This window comes from Urocampus carinirostris, chromosome 3 (assembly GCF_059441175.1).
Source record: "Urocampus carinirostris isolate Australia breed hairy pipefish chromosome 3, RoL_Ucar_1.0, whole genome shotgun sequence".
Classification (NCBI taxonomy): Eukaryota; Metazoa; Chordata; class Actinopteri; order Syngnathiformes; family Syngnathidae; genus Urocampus; species Urocampus carinirostris.
In genome coordinates, this window is record NC_142351.1 from 46638857 (window position 1) to 46664320 (window position 25464).

General features: G+C 39.9%; 1 protein-coding gene across 1 annotated transcript; it reads right to left on the minus strand.

The window, feature by feature from the left end:
• Positions 1 to 1803: 1803 nt before the first annotated feature.
• On the minus strand, positions 1804 to 25290 carry LOC148369858 (N-terminal EF-hand calcium-binding protein 1-like). The gene is made up of 12 exons (XM_088332086.1): positions 25030 to 25290; positions 20326 to 20350; positions 13987 to 14095; positions 13752 to 13777; positions 13587 to 13684; positions 8564 to 8822; positions 7654 to 7733; positions 7437 to 7490; positions 4174 to 4286; positions 4000 to 4077; positions 3809 to 3900; positions 1804 to 2787 (listed from the first exon to the last, which is right to left on the minus strand). The coding sequence occupies exons 1-12, from the start codon at positions 25279 to 25281 to the stop codon at positions 2759 to 2761; spliced, it is 1215 nt and encodes a 404-aa protein (XP_088188212.1). The 5' UTR covers positions 25282 to 25290; the 3' UTR covers positions 1804 to 2758.
• Between the last annotated feature and the right edge of the window lie 174 nt (positions 25291 to 25464).

Here is a 25464-nt window from a genome sequence, read left to right on the forward strand (position 1 = left end):
CGATCCCCGGATCGAGTTTGCGCACCTTCCCCATCCTTCCCCCAATAAATTGTGAGTAAGTCTACGCGAATGTGTCCTTTTTCCTTGTCTCCCGCTCCGCTTCGAGACACAGACAAACATTGTGACGACATTCCAATTTGTAAAGGAAATACAAATTTCTCGATCTATAATTTTTTTGTGTGTGCGTTAAATCAGAATCCTTGGTCTCACTAGCGTCCTCTAGCATGAGGTAAGAGAATTGCGTGGCTCACTCTCATCTGCAGACGCTTAGCACAGTCGTACCTTACATACTAATTGTATCAATAACATTAATAATATGTAAAAATTCAGCAATATAAAAATGTTAAGCTAAATGAGAGATAACTGGAAATGTAAGCATTTCATATTTTTCCATGATGAAAGATGAGGCACAGCCTGATCTGTCTCCCCTGACTGCACAACACTGGAACAAACATGTTAGCTTGATAACAACTATGATTAATTCTATCATGGGGTACTGAAAGAAAATCCCCAAACTGTGAAATTAAATGAGAAATAACTTCAAGGCGGAGTGCAAGAGACCTTAAAAGTTGAAAGTGAAATATTTCTCTGCTTAGCATACCTGTCAACCTGTACGGTTTTGCCGTACAAAGTACGTTTTTTATGCATTTTAAGACGAGAACGACGTACAAGGAAATCCGTACGGAAAAACGCAAATTTGTCAATCGTATGCATGTCCCGCCTGGGGATTTCCCATCATGCCTCATTCCGGGAAAAAAAAATATGGTATACGGTTATTTTGTATTTTGTACAGGAAAATACAAAATTTTGTACGGGCATGGAGCCGTGGAGGTTGAAAGGTCAAGTCAAGTCACATTTATTTATATAGCCCTTAATCACAAAAATGTCTCAAAGGACTGCACAGCATTACAATTACAAAATTACACAATTACCTGATCTTAAACCAGCATGCGGGCAAGGAACAACTCAAAACCCTCAGTATGAGGAGAAAAGAGAAACCTTGAGAAATGACCTCACATGTGGTAATCCCCCTCCCAGGATTGACCAGGGTGAATTACAATTAGCATTACTGTACACATAATAGTAAACATTAGGTAAGATGTTGAAATTGTCCGGTAGGTAGGTATGACTTACTATATTTAAAGTGCTCAACTGAGTTTGAACAGCCCTTATGCTATTGTTCCACTGCGCCTATCTGCTTTTATTTTTCAGCCAAACTGTTTGAGGAGGAACACATTATGTTGGTAGAAAGGGGGAGTGCGGGAGAGAATGCGGGAGAGAATGCTGGAGAGTGATGTCATGCTCTTCCCTGTGTTTTGTTTTGTTTCCATTTGTTGAAGTAGCATGAAAATGGTGAAAGTAAAAAGATGCTTTCTTCATGTACAATAAAACAATAATACAAACACCCAAAAGAAGGAAATTGATGAAAAGATTCAAATGTTTTTAAGAACTGCGTGTACTTGCACTTGCATCATGAATGAGCTGACGGAAGCTAAAATGCTAAAACCCAGGTTATGGCGGCCTTGAGTAAAAAAGTTTAATTATCCTTACAGCCATTGCATCACTGAAAAAATATACATTTAATACATTTTTTATCGTATTTTTTATTATATGAGTTACTACCAAACCTGCCTCCCCTGACTGCACATCGCTGCTATTAATGATGTGCACATTTACACATTTTTACAAAAATAGTACTTAGATATCATTTGCATCCCCTTTGTCTGTGCTGTATTAGTTTATCATGCATTTGAGATTAGACCTATTCATAGTATTCATAGAAAAATGAATTGGTCAGTCAAGCAGTTTCCACGTCATTAATTTTATTGCACGCCAGAAAACCGATTCAAAAGAATGCATTTACATAGCAAGTTCACATTATTGCTGAAGGGAATGGGGAAAAGTGAGTGAAGGGTGTGTTCGTTACTCATCGTTCACAGATCTATCATACATGGACAGTAAGAATAGTTGCCACATTTAGATTGTGTAACCATTACACTCTACATGGACTGACTGTATCTTCAACTATATTACTTACAGAACGTTTGATCACTCTACAATAAAATATTTGTGTTTACTTTCATCATTACACAGAAAACATCCACCCCTAAGATAAAATAGGTTTGTAAGTGTGTGTGTCTCTTAACACATTTGACATGAACGTAAATTCCCACTTCAATTTAACATCTTTTTATAATCTTATTTACAATCGAAAATTGAGAGTGCAGGTAGGTCCAGGTTCATTAAAGTGCAAGAGTGGCACTGGGAAGTTTAGAAGGTCAATTTGACATGAATCTATCAGTTACTCTTTTCTTTAGTTAAGAGCGGGCAGAAACTTTCTTCTTTTCCACCAGCAGAGAAATGTGATTAATTTAAAGAAACAACAGCGTACAACATCACAAAGAAGACAAAAGGAAATCAGGCTAACGTGTTATTTACTCTTTCTGTTGTCTGTACGGAATTGCAGGTTGAGTACTGTAGGCACACAATAAGAAAGCATGCAACAATAATAATCTTCCCAATTTGTGTGCTTCTAATAAATCAGGAGTAGGAAAAGTGCCACATCAACATCAGCACAGACTCTGATCGCTCTATATAATATTGCATTGCATTCTATTTAGGTACTTTGTGTTGTCCCTTGTAGCAGGACGTCGCTCTTGGGCACCATGCCTTTGGGGAAATCAGAATTTACAGAAGAGCAACAACAACAATAAGATCTCCTTTTTTCACTTGTGCCGATGAAAGAAGTGTTGCGCTGTCAGTTGTTGTTCATGATCCACCAGGAAGCTGATGAAGACAACGACATCAGTTTTACTGTCTTTGACAACTCAAAGTCATTCTTCAGTATTGCATTGACACATCATCAACAAATGTCATCCATGAACTGAAATGTCCATTTGAGCTTAATTGGTCCTGATCATAAGTGTCCAAACCTTTTGTTTTGTGGGACATATACAAAAAAGTAAACAAGGGACAGTTTTATTTTATTTTACAGTACCGGTAATTTAGTAACCATAAGAATTTAAAAGAATGATTGGTTTAAAAATGAATGAACATAGTTAACCAAATGTACAAAAAAAAAAATCCCGTTTTGTTTTTAAACAGAAGTCAATTTCAATAAGATTAGTTTACCCGATCAATTTTATTTTAAAAAACGCAACTTTTATAATTGTAAATATATTTTTGTCAATGTATTATACACATTTACTAAGAGCAAGTATAGTATTCAGTATAGCCCGTGGGCTGTTGTAAATGGGCCACAAATGACCCCCTGCTTGTAGTGTGGACACCCTGGTCTAATGTGATTTTCTACAACAACAACAAAAAAACGGTTTGTCATTTTATTCAATACAGTCCCTTAAAGTTACAGGCCAGATGTTTGTCTGCTGATCTGCTATGTTAAGAATTACAGTACATACTCAGAGGGACATTATGTGTTATTTGACCACTGTATTGTGTCTTGCAAATGAGAATGAGTGCTAAAAAGGAATACAAATTATGGAGACTCACAATTACCAAACCGCACCATTATTGTTCTGATTTTTTTACTCAGCCTTGCACAAGGTTTTGGGGCTTTTGGAAATCCATAGCAGCAAGATGGCATGTCAGCTCCCTCTAGGTTAGCCTCAAGGTATACAAACTAAATGCAAATTTAAAGATAATATTTTAAGATTATATGATAGTTCATGTATTTTTGCCTATTTCTTTTAAATCAGAACAGTTTTTTTTTTTTCAATGAAGGCATTTTTTTAACCACTAGGAGGCTCCAAATATTACACACTCTCCTCGTCTAAAACTGTTGTATTACCTGGGAGAAGCATGGTTGACACGATCTCTTGCTCCTCCAGTGAGTCGATAATGCAGCGCTGGAACTTCTTACTGATGGACGACTGCAGGAAGCTAAGATTGAAAAACGAAGAATTACCATTAGTACTGGAAAGACCCCTTCTCATCCTGCACTTAGTTTTAGACTTTTGAAAATGTCTTTCTGCTCCTCACCTCATCCAGGAGAGTCGATCCTGCCAAAATTCGTACATGATGAAGCACGACCTGTCTGGCAGGTTTTGGACCGAAATGCTTGAAAGCGGAGTAGGAAAAAGATAAAGGCAAGTAAGAAATTGAAGCCGAGGCAAAAATGGGCTCGGGAAGTAGAGCATAGGCTAAAGGACTGACTGCAGGTTGTTTTGATGTCCGCTACTGGCCTCTGTGTAGCTCTTAAGTGCCTGCTGGAACCGTTCCACATCACGCTCCTTTACTGACATTTGTCTTTGGACCAGGAGAATGTTCTACAACGGGAGTATTAAAAACAATAAAATTAGCATGATTAGATACTACCATTCACTGTCTACGAAGTTGCAGTGATTATCATAGTATACTATGAGACAAGGTCATGTGAAACTATGAAACACCTTGTTCCCATTTCCTATTTACAGGCTACATTTATAGTTTAATAGACACTCAAATAAGGAGAGAATACATTAAAGTATTTTGAGCTTGCAAGAGAACAAGAATTTACAATACAAAAGCCTCAAGACATAAAAATCCAACCTGTTCTACAGGACCTCTCCCAAACCCTTTCTTTTTGTAAAAATCTTCAAGGTTATAATAAGCATATCAACCCTAAAGGATGTGTGAATCAAAGATCAGCACTACGAGTGGCTAAACGTGACAGTGATGCAAACAGTGCCTAAGCCCCCGAAATAGTCAAAATAATGAACAACAGTGGCCGATAATAGTCATAATTGTCACGGTCGCCATGACGACCAGTATGCCACGCCCCCGAACTCAAGCTGAAGCAGATCAGCTGATTGCTGGTCTGCTATTTAAGGCTGGATTTTGGGTTTGGCGGGCGCTGGCTCATTATACATATACACACTCCTGGTCTGTTATGCCTTGTCCTGTCTTAGTTTAAAACATTGTCTGTTCTGTTATGCCTTGTCCTGTTTAGTTGATTTGGAAGAATCAACTGTTTGTTTCGTCATGTCCCAGAGTTTTGGACAACTTTTATTTTGTTAAATAAAACTTTTGGATCGTTACGCAATTGAGTTCTCCCTTCCTGCCTCCTGCCTCCGTTCTGGTCCGATCACCCCTTCCAGTTCCACCTCGCCCCGCGACAGAATGAGCCAGCCACGACAAGAACTCAGCGAACGATCCCAGCGCGATTTGGGGAGACCTGTAGAACGCAGCTTGGCAAGCGCCCACTGAGTCCGACTTCGACTCCCTGCCTGTTCGAACCACGGCCCCGCCCGTCGTGGCCATTGCTGTGCCTCGAATGGGGTCCCGGGAGGAATTGACGCCTGCCTGTTCGACTCTCATGCCTGCCTGCCCGACTCCCGTGCCGATTGCCTGCTATTCAGTCTCCCCTGCGTGCCAGTCCGACTCCGCTGCCTGCCAGTCCGACTCCGCTGCCTGCCAGTCCGACTCCGCCGACTGCCGGTCCGACTCCCCTGCGTGCCAGTCCGACTCAGCGGCCTGCCAGTCCGACTCCGCGGCCTGCCAGTCCGACTCTGCGGCCTGCCAGTCCGACTCCGCTGCCTGCCAGTCCGACTCCTCTGCTCCTGTTTTGCCGGTTCTGATTTTGACTCTCTCATGTCTTGTCTGTTCTGATTCCGCCTGCCCTGCCTTGCCTGTTCTGATTCCGCCTGTCCTGTCTGAATCGCCACTTCTGAATCTGCCTGTCCTGAGTGTGACACTTCTGAATCGGTCTGTCCTGAGTGCGACTCTTCTGAATCGATCTGTCCTGAGTGCGACTCTTCTGAATCGGTCTGTCCTGAGTGCGACTCTTCTGAATCGGTCTGTCCTGAGTGCGACTCTTCTGAATCGGCCTGTCCTGAGTGCGACTCTTCTGAATCGGCCTGTCCTGAGTGCGACTCTTCGGAATCGGCCTGTCCTGAGTGCGACTCTTCTGATTTTGCCTGTCCTGTTTATCTGTCCTGTTCTCGTCGGTTCTGCCTGTCTGTTATCCCCTGTCCAGTTTGCCCGCCGGACCCCCCCCCTGCCGAGCGCCGATTCCGATCCGCCTGACGCAGATGGCGCCTGCCTCTCCCCGTTCCTGCGTGTTCGGAGGAGGGAGCGGGGTTGCCCCAATCGTGAGCGTCGAACCATTCCGGGGCGCGAGGTAGTATTTTTTTTTTTTCTTTTTGGGACCTCGGGAGCTGTCCCTTAAAGGGGGGGCTCTGTCACGGTCGCCATGACGACCAGTATGCCACGCCCCCGAACTCAAGCTGAAGCAGATCAGCTGATTGCTGGTCTGCTATTTAAGGCTGGATTTTGGGTTTGGCGGGCGCTGGCTCATTATACATATACACACTCCCGGTCTGCTATGCCTTGTCCTGTCTTAGTTTAAAACATTGTCTGTTCTGTTTTGCCTTGTCCTGTTTAGTTGATTTGGAAGAATCAACTGTTTGTTTCGTCATGTCCCAGAGTTTTGGACAACTTTTATTTTGTTAAATAAAACTTTTGGATCGTTACGCAATTGAGTTCTCCCTTCCTGCCTCCTGCCTCCGTTCTGGTCCGATCACCCCTTCCAGTTCCACCTCGCCCCGTGACAATAATAACCCGATGAATTGTTTTAAATAAACACATTTTTAATTTCCTGCTTATTATTTAAATATCATGTTTTTGACAGGTAGAGAAATAGTGCACAAAACAATAGAATGCTATATTTGTCATCTGTGTTTTTTATAGACAAATTGTCTTGGACGCCCTTTGCCGGAAAAAAGTGCTAATACAGGCGTGTCCAACCAACTCCATGCTTATTTGCATTAAATTAACATGCTGGGTGGCACATAAATTATGTAACACAACGAATCGATGTAATAATTTGTTTCCAACACTTTTAATAATCGATATGAATCAATTTGATCGATTTGTTGTTGCAGCCCTGTCCATCCATCCATCATCTGCACCACTTATCCTCAGTAGGGTGGCAGGGGTGCTGGAGCCCATTCCAAGAATCTTCGGGCAGTGGGCAGGAGACATCCTGAACTGATTACAGCAAGGCACACAGAGACCTAGGGACAATTTGGACCAGACATGCATGTTTTTGGAATGTGGGAGGACACCGGAGTGCCCGGAGGAAACCCACGCAACCACGGGGAGAACATGCAAACTCCGCACAGGTAAGGTGGTAGCTGGATTTGAACCCTTGACCTCGGATCTGTGTCGCCATTGCTTCAGCCACTCAGCTGCTATGCTGCCCCTGTTGCGGCCCTAAAAATATGATATATTATAATATCTTTGATTCATTGTTGCAGCCCAATTTAAGCACTGACACCCACACAAGAGAACATGTCTGGCTGGTCAAGCGATATAACATTAAAGAAGGTTGCCGGTTGCCATAGCAACAACAGATTTTTGGTTTCAATGCCACAGTACATTGTGTTACGTGTTAGAAAGAACTGATGAGAACATAACTGTGCGGCAGACAGACTCACCGACTTATATGTCCCTGCCAGTGTATCTTCTTTGAGAGGTTCAAGTTGTGGACTCTGAATGTGGGAGCAGAAAGAGGCGAGTCACACACAAGATGCAGCACTTTTATGACTTGCAAGCCAACCAGACATAATACATGTACAGATCAGAACCTGTTTGGAGGCTGAATCCCCAAGAAAACAAATGAAAACGGCAAAGATTAGGAATCTGCACACAAACCTCACACTCCAGCTTGTCTATGAGGTGCTCCAATTGGTCAACTTGAGATCCCCAGTGATAGTCAGTCTCCACGCTGACGCCTAAAACACAACAGCAACATAGTTTAAATCTTCAAGTATTCGATAAATCAGTGGTCCCCAAACTTTTTCTTGTGAGGGCAACATAACCTTTCCCTATTCTGATCAGGAGCCAAAGTAAGTTTGAAACAGAAAAAGTGAGACTATTGCAGGAGTGCCTGAATGTAAAAAGTTTTCCAGAAAGCCACATTTAAATACCTCTCCTGTATTCTTCACAGAACAAAAGTCAGTCACATTTCATGGTGCTCTGTTTAGGTGTAGCCTTCACTGGTTCTCTAATGCGTGACCTTTTGGGGGACGATGATGCTTCATATAACAATGCCATAAAAACTAATGGCAGCTGCCGTTTGTCACAAGAGAGGAAGCAATGGCAAAGCAGGCGTGTCAGCATCAGTTTCAAGCAGACTTGTTTATTTTTATTCATGTAATGCATGTTCTATCAAACGAGACAGCAGAGAAACATGGCAACAATTTCACTTCTCCCAAAATGCAGGTGATTTTCAAACCTTGAAAACACAACATTAAAATTCACTCGTTTGCATATCACTGGTAATCCAGTGGGAAAAGTTTCACCACTCTCACAGCTGCGATCCAGGTAAGAATCCCGTAACAACCAAAAACCAGCACCTGAACTTTGAGTTCTTTTTCAATGCAAAAAAAAAATCAGAATGCTCCGTGGTATTGTTCAGGGGATTGGACCAAATGTGGATGCGGGCTGTAGTTGGGGACCACTGCTGAAATTCATCAATTCACCGCAGCTCAATAAAAATAGATCATTGGCATCTATGGCCATCAATAGCAGTGTAGGATTTGAATGATGTCGTAAGCCTGACCTGTGGTCAGCATCCCAGAGTAAGGGTCCGTAGGAGAGAGACACATGTTCTTTTGGATTCGTCGGCCCAGACGTTTGGAGCCCTTTAGCATGGGCAGGTCCTCAGGCTTCTTGACTGATCGTTTTGTTGTGGAGCCTTGGTCATGGACAGCTTCCATAGCACAGTCTAGTGATGACTGCAGGGACTGCAGCTGGGTGGAGGTCTCCTTTAGTAGAAAACGTGTCACAAACTGACCTAGCACAGACGAACCTTGATATTCCTGCATGGTCAGAAGTGGAGACAGATAGGACAGATAAATAATTAACATGTAAGTTGGCAATGTGAAAAAAAAAAAGATCTGCATTTATATAGAGCTTTTCAAGTCAATGACTTCCCAAAGCGCTTTACAATGTGCTCCACATTTCCCAATAGCGGCCTTGCAGCCATGCAAGGCGCTAACCTGCTTATTGGGGGTATTAGGAGTTCAGTGTCTTACCCAAGGACACTTTGACATGTAACACGGATGAGCCGGGATTCGAACTGGGATCCCTTGATCCTAAGACGAGCGCTCTACCTCCTGAGCTACTGCCGCCCCAATGTGAATTTTCTTTCACATTTTCTAACACAGGGGTCATGAACATTTTTTTAAGCTGAGAGCTACCTTTTCTTACTGATTGGCACTATGGCCTACAAAGGGTTGTGATTATTAGAAGTTAAGTCAACCACTAAAACATCATGTCAGTCAGAAATCGAATTTACTAGAAAATCGCACTGAGTGATCACTTTTGAACTATTTTAAGAACCTGTCTTCAGGTGTTTTTAGGTGGCTACCTGATGCCCACAGGCACCACATTTCAGACCCCTGTTCTAACATTACCATTATTGTAAACCATTTGGAGCATAAATAATAAGTTGAAAGCAGAAAACCTGCGAGAGTCAATCTTGATTATAGTCTAGATTTCATGACATATACATCAAAATCATATTTGCGGAAGCTAAAGCTTGAACCAAACAATCGTTTGATTCCAGTTTTATTTAACTTGCCACCAACACATCTCTTTATTCGGGATTTTTTAAGGAGGTTTGATTTGGAAACACAAGAATGTCACACTTTACAAAACCACAGGGCCCTTATTGCTATTGTGCAAGGGCGAGCAACAGTAAGCCCTGTGTGGGGGCTTGCGTTTGGCGAACCTATCACGGTTTGGAGCAACGTGAATCATCCTGCCCTCCCAAACAGACTACGAGACTTGTCATGGATGGTGGCTCATGAGGTTCTCCCAGTCAGAGCCGTAATGCACCACCGAGGCATGTCAGCGACTTCGACATGCCCTCGACCTGGCTGTGGCGCCCAGGAGTCGGTGAGGCACCTTTTTTGTGAGTGCAGCGCTGCCAAGGACTTGTGGACAATGGCCGACCAACTAGGAAAGTTCCCGGACTTGCCAGCAGGGGCGGTCCCTGATGCACAGTACGTGCTTTACGGGGTGAGTCGTTCGAGGAGGTCTCGGAACGACTTTGCCAGGGACTGGCTCACTCTTGCCGCCATCAAGGACGCCATCTGGACCTCCAGAAACCTGCTGGTATGGAGGTGCAGGCAGATCCCCCCCGTGGCTGTGCTCCAAATGGCTGCAGATACCATACAATCTGCGAGCGGCGGGCCTAGGACGCAGCCATAAAGAAGAATCGTCTGCACCCACCCGGAGGGGGGAACCGGAGCTACACTGTGGGAGTCCCGGCAGCAACGGCCTGGGTTGTGGAACCCAGAAGGGAGAGGACCCACACAGAAGGGAGAGGACCCACACAGAGGACTGGAAGAATGCTGCTTGGGAGTGTGGGATGACAGAGCTATGCCCTTGCACAATAGTATTGCCCTTTACACGTTGGTTAACTACTGTTAAAAGATAATAACTCTGAAATTGTTTAATTGATGTTGAAAATGTCAGGAAAAAATGTTAAAACGTCATATCGTCACGTCATATTGTCAGATATAAAAAATTGTGAATATGCTTGATGGCTGTTGAGTGTTAGTTTTGCTGCTGTTGGTGTCGGTGGATTTGTTCAGACCGAGGACAATCGACTTTGGCCTGGACGGATCTATTGACACTAACAAAGATGTTATATAATAAAATTGTGAATATGCTTGATTGCTATTAAGATTTTCGAGAAGGGTTGTTCAAACCTCACATTGTGTTTGCTGTTAAAAACGTCATATTGAAATATAATATTGTGAATGTGCTTAATTGCTGTTGAGATTGTCATGATTGTTTTCTGTTATTAGTGTCAATAAATTTGTTCAAACCCAAAAAAAAAAACCATCAAAATCATGATAATTAGCGCATGGACTGATTTGTTTTCACGTTCAATCTATGCTTGATTGTTCATTTAGTACAGTGCATGAGGAGTTCACGGCGTGGCAACAACTGGTACACTATGGCCCCCAGCCCTATGTGGGTTCGAAAAAAAGATCGCAAGCATTGGTAAATCATGCTTTTTTTTTGCATGTCTTATTACAGTTATATTTATTTTTATTTTGTTTCTTGTTCATTAAAATTCAAACATAATCAAAGTGTCTTTTGCAGAATTGAAGACATAAAATAAAGAATAATCACCTGGCTTATGGGTATGCCTCTTATTAACATGAATGCCATTGTCAAGTTTGTGGTGTCATCTTTCAACCTTGACAATAGTGTTCTTGGGCCCCAAAATCAGTCTATGTGCTTGTGCACTCACTTTCCCCAATTATAATTTACAAATGTCTACATCAATAAATTAGAACATTTAATTTACAGTGAAGAAAACAAGTATTTGAACACCCTGCTATTAGAATTTCGCTCACTTAAAAGTCATGGGGGGTCTGAAATTTGTTATCGTAGATGCATGTTGACTGTGAGGGAGATAAACTAAAAAAAAAAAAAAAAAAAAAAAAAATCATAACGCGTGATTTTTTAACGATTTTTTTGTGTGATCTAGCTGCAAATAAGTATTTAAACACCTGAGAAAATGAATGTTAATATTTGGTACTTAAGCCTTTGTTTGCTATTGCACAGGTCAAACTTTTCTTGTAGTCTTTTACCAGGTTTGCACACACTGCATGAGGGATTTTTGCCCACTCCTCCACACAGATCTTCTCTAGATCAGTCTGGTTTCTGGGCTGTTGCTAAGAAAAACGGAGTTGGAGCTCCCTCCAAAGATTTTCGATTGGGTTCAGGTCTGGAGAATGGCTGGGCCATGCTAGAACCCTGATACATTTCTTATGCAGCCACTCCTTGGTTGTCCCGGCTGTGTGCTTTGGGTCTTTGTCGTGTTGAAAGACCCAGCCACGACATATCTGAAGTAAGGATGTTGTTCCCCAAAACCACACAATACACAGCCCCAGTCATCCTCTCTTTAATGCAGTGCACTTGTCCTTTCCCATGTGCAGAAAAACATCCCAAAGCCTGATGCTACCACCCCCACACTTCACAGAAGGGATGATGCTCTTTGGATTGTATTTTTCATTCTTCTTCCTCCAGACATGCATTGTAGAATTATGACCACAAAGTTCTATTTTGGTCTCATCTGACCACAAAACTTTCTCCCATGACTCCTCTGTATCATCCAAATGGTCATATGCAAACTTAAGATGGGCCTTGACATGTGTTGGTTAAAGCACAGGAACCTTTTGTGCCATGCATGATTTCAAATCATGACGTCTCAGTGTGTTACCTACAGTAACCTTGGAAATTGTGGTCCCAGCTCTTTTCAGGTCATTGACCAACTCATGTAGTGTAGTTCCGGATTCCTCACCTTTCTTAGAAAAACGGAAACCCCACAAGGTAATATCTTGCATGGGGCTCCAATCCGATTGAGATTGACCGTCATGTTTAGCTTCTTCTAATGATGGCTTCAACAAAGGACCCCTTTTCACCAAGCTGCTTGGCAATTGCTCCGCAGCCCTTTCCAGCCTTGTGGAGGTGTACAGTGTTGTGCTTGGTGTCTTTGGACAGCTCTTTGGTCTTCGCCATGTTACAAGTTACAGTTTTACCGATTGTATGGGGTGCACAAGTGTCTTAATGCATCTAACGACCGAAAACAGGTACATCTGATGCAGGGTGAAACATGGAGTGCAGGTGGACTTCTAATTGGCGGACTAACAGGTCTTTCAGGGTCAGAATTCTAGATGATACACAGGTGTTCAAACACTTTTTTTGCTGCTGTATCACACAAATAAATCGTTAAAAAAATCATGCATTGTGTTTTCTGGATTTTTATTTTTTAGTTCATCTCTCTCACAGTGGACATGCACCTACAATGAAAATGTCAGACCCCTCCATAATTTCTAAATGGGAGAAATAGCAAAATAGCAGGATGTTCAAATACTCATTTTCTTCACTGTATTTTCTGTAACGCAGTTGCCAAATGAAGATGTTAAACATTGTGGATTAATTACAAATCTACTGAATATATTGCAAACCTTTTTTATTTTAATGATTATGGCTCACAGCCTACAACACTCACATTTAGGACGGTGCACATCAATTAATTTTGAACTTTCAAGGAGAACAGGACAGAACGCCTTAGATAAGAAATCCCAGCCTGTTCTAAAAGCACTCCCATGAGATATTTGTTTTCATTTATTCTACAATAGCAGATTTGCCCTTAAGGGTGTGAAACCAAAGAACAACAACAATGTTGTCCGATAGTGAAAATGATGTAAACAGTGCACATTAGTCTAAATAAAAAACAGTGACGTATTATATTCAAAACAGAAAACAGTCAAAATAACAAACGGGCATTCTATGAAATCTCCTTTGCGGGTGTCCAATATTAACAAGAGAATTAACTCATTTATACTTTTCATGGCATATTTTGAGAAGGAAAATTCGTAATTCACCAAATATTATAACAATACAATTCTTGCAATATTTTCTTTGATTTGTAATTAATCCACAATGTTGACATTTCTCTGTTTTTAATGGCATTAAAGTACCGTAAATAAATAATGTATTAGTCATATTATTATTACTTTCTGAGATTCCTATATAAAAAGGTTGAAGCCACCCACCTCTTTAGTTTTATCCATTGCCTTTAAAATGGCCACATTGAGCTTCTCTAGGGCAGACAGCACGTTGATGTACTCTCCCACATGTGGAGTAAAGTACTCTGGAACAAGGACATGTGCTTTGTATTTATAATCTATCAGCTAATTGAAAAGAAAACAAAATAGTACCTGACAGTTTGTCGATGTCCATGTTGCTATGGGTAAGCATAAAAGACAAAAGAAGCAGTAATTAAGCAACTATACATTATTTATCCTCATACAATCTTAAGTACTGTGCTGCTTCAGGCTTTGGTCTATCAATAGGTTTAGCAAGCTGGCGCAAACATTCTTGAGTGTGATAAGGGAATCTTATACATAACAAGGAGATCTTGACTTAATGAATGTGGGTGTGCGAAGAGCTCACTCTGCATTCAGCCTGTCGATAGAGCGATAAAGCTCCTGCATCTGCTCGTCCGTGAGGACCCCGTCACTGAAGTAGGACTGGAACTCCTCCAAGGACAGCTTCCCGTCATCTAAAAGGCAGCCCAGCACACAAAAAGGCATGCAGAGCAATCATGAAAACATCAGTTGCAATTAATATGGAGTGAAAAGGAAAACACAGTGGGAATATGTAGGAGTTAACAAAGCAGCTCAAAGAGATGAGAACCTCTGGGCAAGTAGAACTGTCTAATTACTAACACAAAAAGATATTGCTGTTGTTTTTCTGGTCTTAGAGGATATTTATATATATATATATATATATATATATATATATATATATATATATATATATATATATATATATATATATATATATATATATAACAATAAAGACAATTCTAATTTTAATTTTAATTCTAAATCAAATTCTAATCCTAAAATAATTTTCGTAATTACACACAACCTCTCAGAATAACAGGTCCATCATCCGACTAGCAAACAATAGTCCAGGATATCACTCATCCAGTAAACCAATACGTCATCCCCCTACCATCAGTAGAATAATATTAAGGAGGGCCCGCCTCGGGAAAAACCTGATTCACTCATTACCTTTCTAGACAACAGATCCTGCTGACCAATGGAATTAGTCTGCCCTCTTGGCCCACTGTCATGTATGTATGTGTTTGTCATTCAGCTTTTTTCGTGTAATGAAATGCAATGTCTGTTCTTTCCCTTAATACAGTCAGTGTAAGTGAATTTCCCCAAGGAGATGAATAAATCAAATCTAAAATCTAAATATATGTCAAGTTGTTTGTAAATCTGACTGTGCCTCACCAGACACAAACCTCAGTGCACGTGATTGATTTCCTCCCAACATTAACCGTAAGCATCTGCTCTGTATTTAATGCCTGAACCCGTAGGAGTAAAATCAATGTGACTCATTTCTCCAGCTTCTGTTTTTCACAAAATGTTACTATAGAATTGAGGATGCTCGTGTGGGACATTATGCAATTGCTTGTCAAGAGAAGATAAATCCTGACTTTAATCTGTTCAATTTGCATCCCTCAAGATACGGCATTGTAACAATCGCTTAATGAATGCAATGTTATGAATCATTTGTCAAACGATTCTTTTAAATAATCTCATGCATATTGCAAGATCCAGTAATACAATATGCGCATGATACGCACTTGACAGAGCTATAATAAGAGCCCTCATTCTGGAAAATAATACATCAGTACTAACAAGATGTAGGAAGACATCTTGAGCTCCCTTTGCTGCCTAAGGAATATGCTTTTTAAGGGAATTATAAATCATAAGTAGGGGCAATGACATAAAAAATTCTTAAATGCGGGTCTTAAGTTGATTGTAAAACCAATATGGCCGGGCTGTGGACTGGGAGTGAACCATTTTATGAGGGTCATCTCATTAATATTGTTTGAAGATTATGAATTGCACTCACTGTGGATTGTGCGCTGCATAAGGAAACAATTGAGAAATAGATTTAACTGTTGAGCTATATTAATTATTATTTTAATTTTTTGAATCATTTTTACCCGTAAAATAATAAACCTGAGCACAATGACAAGTGAATTTTTATGATTATTTCGTTCTTTTACTACATTTTTAAAAAATGATGTTTGTATCAAACTAAAATGCTAAAATAATATTTCCATATGTTACCAAAAAGTTAGAAAAATGTAGTTAAATGTAGTACAGTGGAACCTCGGTTTTCAAACGCCTCTCAGTTCGAACAAATCGGTTCTCGACCAAAAGTTCTTGCTTCGCTTTTCGTCCATAAAATCGGAGTTCGATAGCCAATACGCTAGGGGCGATGCTGAGCGGCGTACGAGTGTAGATTGCCCCCACCCCTCGTGTAGAACTGTTGTCACGGCAACGCGCACTCCTTCTCTGCTTTCGTTTTTCAAAAGCGGTGAAGGGAGTGTTTTAACTCCTAATTATGCCTCGGAAGAAGGTTGGTGCAAGCAGCAAAGTTGCTACAGGTGAAAAAAGAGGAGTAGTGCGTACAACTATTGCATTTAAGAAAGAAATAATAGCAAAATATGAAGAAGGTGTGCCTTCTTTCAGGAATACAGCATGGCTTCTGGAGACAACCGCCAAGGTAAGTAATCCTACTCATAATTATTTTCTTTATCCTTTAACCGCTCACCACTTGTTGTGGAGACCCGGGTGCTAAATGACGTGTAGACGACCTGATTTTTTTATTTTTACACGTTCATGTTAGCGTAATCTTTCGTAAGATTACGCTAACGCGAACGTACGATTAGCCTGGGTTAGCTTCATGTTTACTTTCGTGGTAAACATTTAGGGTGTTGGAACGGATTAAAACAATTTTACATTACTTTTAATGGGAAAAAACGACTTCGGTGATCGTACAAATCGGTTTTCGTACAAAGAAATGGAACGGATTAGGGTCGAGAACCGAGGTTCCACTGTACTTGAAAAAAGCATTTCATCTTGTTGGAATTTTATTCTAAATTTAGAAAGCAAAAGATACAATAAATGAAGATATAAGATATATGTATAGAAAGATATATGTTTGTATTATTTGATTATTATATGATAGTTTGGCTCAAATAAATGATTTCTTTTGTGGTATAAAAGACTCTGCTTGGGTGATTTAATTATTTATTGATTTACATATTTGACAAGATTTTTACATCCTTTTAACCCGTAACCTAAAAAAAAGATCACTTCATTAAAATAGCATTTTTATTTTAGTCGAAAATTATTTAAAAATATAGCTGGATGATATATTTTTTTTAAATCTTTTTTTTTTTAAAACAGGTTAAAAACTATAGACAATACAAGAAAAGGAAAAAATAATTATTTTGTTTTTAAACTAAATTTTGTTTAACTTTAAATGTTATGACTTTTCCTAGATTGGTCCCAACAGTAGAAAAAAATGAAGTGTTTTTATTTACATTATCAAGTCAAATGTATGTAAAAGTACAAAAATGGTTCTTAAAAATAAGGACAACACGAGGGTTGAATTAAACAGAAATGAGCCAAATGATCTGAGACAAAAGATGTGGTTGAAACTATATTTTGCTGGGCATATAATTGGGAGAAAAATAGAGTTTTACAGGAACTAACCTAGTTTATACCGTTTGCCAGTGTGCACTGAGGGATCTTTGAGCTTAAACAATCTAATTACCAAAAAAGCTAATTTTTTTAATTCACAAGTTGCTGTACCTGTGTTAGCAAGTTGATGCAAACTCCCACGAGGTTACGAAATGTGAATCATGCAAAATAAAAAATTGGATTAATCATGTCAAATAGATGTTAGCTCCATTTGGCATTTCTGATTGTAATAAAACTTCAGTCTGGGACTGGAATGTGATGTTGTGAAGTACAATAATGATAAACAAAGCTAAAAAATTAGAGTTGACATCCTTTGACTGATCCGGCCTGCCCCAGAACAGAATCCAGCCCCAGAGCCAAACTGAGTTTGATGTCCCCAATTTGTTTTTTTCCTCCGACAGTTCTGAATCGAGCGTAAGCCATCATATCCGTCTGCATTGAGACGCTTGGCAGACCTACAAAGATTTTCAGTTTGTGCTTTACATGAAACACGCACATCTCTGGCACAGTGTGAAGATATACCGATCAAAAAAACCCCCTCATTATCTGGAAAATGTGCACTGCTCCCAGCAAATGGTGGAGATCCCACTCAGTTCTGACTCGAGGAAGGGGTACAAGGGGGGATGGTGAATTTCCCTCTCAAATCCTCACAGACTATGAGCACACAAACTGTGAAGACATGCCGCAGAAACAAGACACTGCACTCTCTTCTTGTTTAACCTTCTTTCTGTTCTGCACAGCAGTAAGCCATTAAAGGTGAAATGAGGAAACAAACTCGGATTTTCACCCAAGTATCATGAACTAAGCTACACAAGTAAGGCAAAACTTACTTTCTGAATATTATCTTGTGTTTTGTTAGAACAGGATCCTCCATGTGAAGAGGTGCATATTACTGGATCATCGTAAAGCATTATTTGTATGGAATGGGTATCTAACCGATTAGCAGTGACGAGAATATCTTCAAATCACCACAAGATTGCCAATGACACCGATAACATGTAAACTTCCACTAGATCACAGGCGTCAAACAGGCGGCCCGCGGGCCGGATCAGGCGGCAGTGGCTCAGGAGGTAGAGCGCTCGTCTTGGGATCAAGAGATCGCAGTTCGAATCCCGGCTCCTCCGTGTTACATGTCGAAGGGTCCTTGGGTAAGACACTGAACCCCTAATATCCCCAATAAGCAGGTTAGCTCCTTGCATGGCTGCACGGCCGCTATTGGGAAACGTGAAGCACACTGTAAAGCGCTTTGGGAAGTCTTGACTTGAAAAGCGCTATATAAATGCAGATCATTTCATTTAATTTCATCAGGCCCGCTAAGGGATTGAATCTGCGAGACAACACTCAGAGAGGCGCAAGAGAAAAACAAGCTTCAAGTTGAAACATATCAACTTGATGTTGCCAAAGCCAGGTGCCTCTCACAAAGACACTGTACTTGTATTTATTTCTCTCTCTCTTTATTTTCCACCCGTTTTTCTTTTTTTCTCTTCCTCTGTTGCTCTTTGTCTCTTTCACTCTGTGTGCCTTTTAACCTCTTTTGCTCTAACTTCCTTTTTTCCTTTCCTCTCTTTTCTCTTTTTCTCTTCATACCCTTTGCGTTTTCTTTTCTCTTTTCTCTCCTTCTGTCTTTCTATTTCTCTTTAGATTTCTTTCTTCCTATCCCTTTCTTTTCCCCCTCTCTCACGACTTTTTATCTTTTGTTTCTCACGCTCTCTTCCTCCCTTTCTTTTTATCTCCTTGTCCTGCCCTCTCTCCTTTTCCCTCCCTCTTTCTCTTTTTTCCATCTCTTTTTCTTTCTCTTTTATCTACTACAGAATGTTTGTTCTATCGTGTGGCCCCCGAGTTAAAATGAGTTTGACACCCCTGCACTAGATCATCCCATTATCTCAATATTTTTACTCACAGCGCCAAAACATAATTTGCATAATGCATTCTGATAGGTTAAGCAGTCTCTCCTTGTATAGTATTTTGTTAAAACACTTTTGGTTTTCTCAATTCTATTGTACCTGTTGGAGTGGAGAGACTGTTTAAACTATCAGAATGCACTATGAAAAGCCTAGTTACTGTGGCGCCCAATAGGCCTGGCCCGTCTGGCTCCAGCTGCGGCTCGTTGACTGATTGGCTTCCCTCCTATTTAAGCTCAGTGCTCTCACTCACCCTTTGTCAGTCCGTCAACGAACTTCTGCATCCGCAAGACGTCTGTTTTGACTCTGTCCGGTATCCTGTTTGTGTATCCTGTCCGGTATCGATCCTGCCTATTTTGTCCTGTTTTGATATCGGTCTCCGGTCTCCAGTGTCTGGTATCGTTCCCGTCTATCTCGTCCTGTCTGTTATCTGTCTCCAGTCTCCCATTTCTGTTATCAATCCTGTCAGTCCCGTTCTGTCGGGTATCGACACCATCTGTCCGGTACAGACTCGTGTAACTGGTATCGATCTCGTTGGTCTCTGTCTTCCTGTTGTTCCACACCAGACTGCTGTCTTTCTTCTTCCGCCCAGCGATCGCCAAATCACTGGCGTTTGTGTTAATGTGCATGACTGCCCTATTCCCGTAAAATAAAGCTTGCGTGAGAAATGTTACGCTTATGGGTCCTCCTCGTGTTACGGTTCTTGACAGTTACATGCTATTTGTTCCACTCTTTGTCTCGTGGTAAAGTATTGGCACTTTGACCGCCACCACTTGGGGCTCCCGTTGGACAGAGAGTAAATTTATGCCTGTGGTATCTAACATTTAAAGTGTGTCTACAAAGGCAGAAACAGCTCATGGGTGATTTTCAGAGAAAACCCCTTGCCTTATTCCGAAGACACTCCTAAAGCCTGAAAATAATGCAGCACACCACACCATTTTGAAATTATTGACAAGAGGTGTTAGAAGAAAGACATCCTCCTGGAAGGATTAAATGCACAAAATACCCATTTAGCATTGTGATGTGAGAACACGTGTGAATAGAAGCTGAAAAGAGAAAATATTTGCCTTGTCAGTTGCTGCTGTTTTCTATTAATCCTGCCAAACACTTGCTTTCTTAAAAAAAAGATTTTCTCTCATCGTGTTTCAGGCTTCATCATTTTCAAATCATGCGTAATCAAAGGAAGGAAGATTTTTGAAATTGATTTATATCAAGAACGACTCATTTTCTGCTAAATCATTTTAGAAATGATCTTTGAACAATAACATTGGAACAAAGAAGACACTGAGCAAAAAACAGCACATTTTCTGACTTACCATTTTTGTCAGCCCGACGAAATATCTGCAACAGAGAAAATGTGTTTAATAGATGGTAAAGATAAAAAGTAATGTGTTGAAATATGGAACTGTGAAGATATTGAGGGTCTTGTCTTTCACTGAGGCCTTTTTTCATTAAAATCTCCGAGGTTACAATAAGCAGATCAACCCCAAAGGGTGCAGTAATCAATGATGAAATGCAATCAGTGACAATCATGTAAACACAGATCGCAAATAGAACAACCCTGGCTTTACAAGTATATTCATCGCAAGGGTTGGATGATAATCAAAATAAAACAAACCTGGGATTATAGGCATTCTTCTTTGCAAGCATCCAATAGTCAAAATAAACTAACCCTGGCATAATGAGCATTTTTTTCTTTTCAAGAGCTAAAAGCAGGGTTTGAGGTGTCCCTAAAAAGTTGAGGGTAAAATATTTCCTCTATTAAGTATGTGTTAACAATGCCCAACTCAGTTCAAAGAGCCTTTGTATTTTTTCCCCACTGCGACTATATGATTTGATCTTACTTTTATCATCGCTGTTTCAAAACGAAAGGGTGGGGGAGATATTGAAGAGTGACTTTATGCTTGTCATTGCAGTTTTTGTTTGCATAGCATGAAAATGGTAAAAGTACAGATGGCCTGTTTCAATACAGTCCCAACACCAACCCAAACTCCCCAAAATATTTCCACTCTCCTCTGTTTTGTTTTATTTCACATATTTTCAGATTATTTCACCATTCAAAAAAGCAACTACCATATTGTTAGATAGTGATTAAGAAGATAGTATTTTCTAACATGCCGAAAGAAAAGGCGTATGAGGGCTGAGTCGCCAAAAATGTGAGCCCTATATTTGACAGCACCCGACTCGTGTCATTCGCGAAATGTCCGTATGACTTTTGGAAGTGAACAAAAGGAGCTGGCTCCCGACCAATTAAAAGCTGGTTTCCCCTGGTTTCATCATTTTTCCTGTTTTTCAGTGTTAATGTGTTTACATGCAAATGTAAAGTTTCTTCTTTTTCTTCTATTTTCCTTTTGTTATTGTATTTTTCTTTTATTTCTGTTTTTTTAAGCTTTTTATTTTTTGTTGTCTTTTTTAAATATGTTTTTTCACTTTTCAAGTAAATATTTGCATGATTTTACATAATAATTGGTTAAGTAGGGATTAAGCAACAAAAACAACCTGAAGAGGTGTTTGGGACCCGAAAGAGCAGTCTTTTTTGTTAAGTAGTCGGAATTCCCATCTCTTCAAGTAAACTCTGGTCTAAGACGTCACCATGGTGTTTTGTATTTGCTCTGAAATGTTCAAATTCTTTGACATAAAAGAAATTATTTTTAAAGTAACTGAAATAGCTACTGTCGATGGTAATTAGTTATTTATATAAATGCTATAGAGCTTTTCAATTACTAACTCTGTTACTCTTTAGAAGAAGTAGCCAGTAACTATAAATACTTACTATTTTAAAGTACCGTGCTGCGGACTGTCGATAATATATATTGAATTATTTTCTTTTCACGCCAACATCAATGATGCCCGCAAGGGTGCCAACAGTAAGTTATTCCGTCAAACAAAAAGTAATAAAAATGAGCTCCAGCAGAATCTTTGCACTGCAGGATGCTCTCTTCTTCTTTGTATCTGAATTGACGTAAGTGCTGTACTCCTACTGAGCTTCTAAGGACACGGTTAAAGCCCACAAAATTGAGGGGGAAAAACGCTTCTCAACTGAATTTTATTGAAGACGATAAAACCGCAGAAGCAGGGAGCAGCATCGAGAAGGAACGATTCCTACATTTCTCTCGGATGTACACCGCATAAGCCATGCGCTACTGTGGGTCCATTAAAACCAGCAATGGGGCCTTCAAATAGAATAATTGCAAACACAAAAGACCTGACGGACTCCATTAAAGAGTGTGAAGACTCAGTGAAAAGCACATAGTGTGTAGTTTTAATTAGGAAAGCAGCAGAATGTTATATTGGATTTGTGGTCTAATGCTTAGCCAAGGCCCAATTATCCCAAATTGGTATGCCGTTTTAAATGCAAAGCAGTTACACAAGCACAGATTTTTTCTTTGAAAACTGATGATTTTTTTTGTGTGTATAATTGGCGATTGTCTTTTATTTTAAAATAGTTTGTCCTGATTCAAATCAAACATTTTGCTATCGTCAAAATGAAATTTTGTGTCAGTCTTAAACTTGTTCACCACCAATGACGTGTAAGGACGTAGAATATCTGTTTTGAATTTAGTGCCATTGACGGATTTAAGTAGGCTGGCTAAGAAAGAACTGTGTAGGAAGTCAACGAGTTAAGCAAAGTTTGTTTGTGAAAATCATCAAATGTTTTGACTTGCATTTAATTGATACCATTCACAACTAAATATGTCAAAAATCGCTTCTAAATTCGGTGCCATTGAAAACCTAACTTTCCATTTTAATAGGTTCAATAAAGGCTTTAGTGGCACCATTCCATATATTTCTAACATTTTTCCTCATTAAAGAAAGGAAAAAATGTAAAACTATCGGATATTGCCAAAAAGGTCTTCATTCAACCTATTTAAATGTCAAATGGAGAATTAACGTCTTAAACCGTCAACGGCACTTAAATTAAGAAGTCAAGTCGAGTCATGTTTATTTGTATAGCCCTTAATCACAAAGTCTCAAAGCTTTGCACAGAATACAGATTGTTGCAAACCACAGACTAAAATTACACCATCCCTTTATCTAAAACCTACATGAGGGCAAGGAAGAACTCAAAAACCTCAATATGAGGAAAATGAAGAAACTTTGACAAGGGACCTTCCAAGGATGACCACGCTGTAATGGATGTTGCAATAACAAATAATACACAGCTATTGTCAACATAAAATATAGGTTATTCATATGCTATAGAATAGAAGTGTTTTAAGATTATATTTAAACATTTCCACTGAGGTTGCAGATCGAATTTCAGGGGGAAGAGCATTCTACAGCACCGAGGCCTGAATGGAGAACGCTTTCGAACCTGCGGATCTCTTCTTGGCTCTAGTAGACCAGCATTTTCAGAGCAAAGAACTGATTATCGAAATCTTTAGTCGTCATTGGCAGTGAATGAGTCTATCAAAGTAACCTTTTTCAATGACTGTACAGTATGCTTTTGGTCAGCACAGATGTGGGGGTAATTACAATTATTTTTAAAGGGACAGTGTGTATCATTTGACCACTTGATGTCTCAGTACTGCGTAGTGCAACTGTAATGAGTGCTAATAAGGAGACTCCAAGTGACCCACCCGCACCACTGTTTTTAATATTTTTTTGCCCAGCCTTTCGCAAGGTTTTTGAATCTTTAGATATCCAAAGCAGAAAAATGACAATTTTATTAAATGAGGCTTGTGTTACATAAAATATATACACATTTCCAACTTTTGAGGCATTTTCATATGATAGTTGATGTATTTTCACTTATTATTTGAACATTTTTCTGAAATGAATTTTTTAACACCAGATTGCGCTAAATACTACATACTGTCCCTTTAATAATGAATAGTGGCAAATGTAAATACGCCATATTTATGTTGGAAAAAGGAAGAACTCATTCGGGGTTTAATAAAACTGATTGTTTTAGATCAAGGTCTCAGCGTCACAAATAAAGATATTTTTGGTAACCGAATAGTAATGAATTTATGTTTTCTATACCAATAATTCTTAAAAAAAGTAGCGAGAAGAAGGTTTGAATTTTAGTTTTTTTATATTATTGAATTACCGGTAATCAACAAAATAATTGAAGGGTCAATTGTGTATAAAAATATATAAGTGTTTGATATCATATTTTTTGAGTAATCATTTATATCGATACCATATACCGATACAGTCTTGATTCATGTGTGTGTGTGTGTGTGTGTGTGTGTGTGTGTGTGTGTGTGTGTGTGTGTATGTGACTTATAGTCTCCAAAACAGCTGAACCAAATTCTGGAAAAATTCACACAGTTGTACTTTAGGCCTCTGCGAGTGTCTTTAGCTAGGTTTTGTGTCAAGGCACCCTCAATAAATACCAACAAAATTGCTAAACATTTGCTTTCTGTGGTCTGCTTTTGTGGGGTCTATAGCAACTTTTGGTAGTCAAATTGGGTACTGCAGCTTCCACTCCAAGCAGCCGAATCCAATCTTCTAACGTCCGAGCAACACAAGGCTTGTTAGCTTGTAAATAAATACATAAAGGTTTCTACTTAGCTGGTTTTGACTATTGCAGAACCGTTGGAGACCCTCCCCTCCTTCTCACCCACAAAAACGAGGGATTACTATACATGGTGGTATGCTTGCAAATTTTTCACCGTGTCTAGTCTTGTTGCAGGCAAATTTCCCAATGTTGATATCAACGACAACAAAGACTACTCAATTCAATTAACAAGATCACTTACCACAAATTAATGAAACTAAGATATTTTCTCTAGTTTTGAATCAAAAAGCATATTTTATACAAAATATTGTGAATGTATATTGTACTACCCTCTCTTACATAAAGAGGCTGCTGTGCATCAGCTCCACATGAATGGGGCCAGATTGATTTTTCTTCACCATTTACGATAAGCAGTGCAGACAACATCCTCCCCAGCCCCCACACCAAGACTATGCATCCAATCCCGCCACCCCTTAATGCACTACCCGTAAACGTGACCTCGACATGCTAGGAAACACGCAAAGACACTGGAAATATTAAAAAGTCCACCTACGTCGTGGAAAAGGGACGCGGTGCGGTTGTGGTTGTGAGCACAAACCCGCTGTTTGTTCAGGTTTTGCTGCTTAGCCGATTGAAGACACATTGTGATCATCTCAGTGCACGCCAGCATCTTTGTTCTTGCCTTTTTTCCCGAGATGAATGAGTGAAGGGATGAAGATAATGATGGAGGAGGTTGCTGAGTGCTCGCTGAAGTGGACTGAGGTGCGACGTCAGGGTGAGCTGGACGGAAAGATGCTGAGAGCATGCGCAGTGCGCACTCGACGGACTGCCTTCAGGTCATTTTAACAAGGCGCCCCCTGCTGTTCACAACAGTCTGGACAACATCAAGACAGATATATATGTATATATATATATATATATATATATATATATATATATATATATATATATATATATATATATATATATATATATATATATATATATA

Bases quoted from the DNA above. Each gene is read 5' to 3' on its own strand.
- LOC148369858 (XM_088332086.1), bottom strand. From the start codon at position 25,281: ATGCTCTCAGCATCTTTCCGTCCAGCTCACCCTGACGTCGCACCTCAG. The intron at 13,685-13,751 runs GTACTATTTTGT...TCCTTGTTCCAG, and splicing joins GGACATCGACAAACTGTCAG to AGTACTTTACTCCACATGTG. The intron at 8,823-13,586 runs GTGGGTGGCTTC...CTGACCATGCAG, and splicing joins CAATGGATAAAACTAAAGAG to GAATATCAAGGTTCGTCTGT.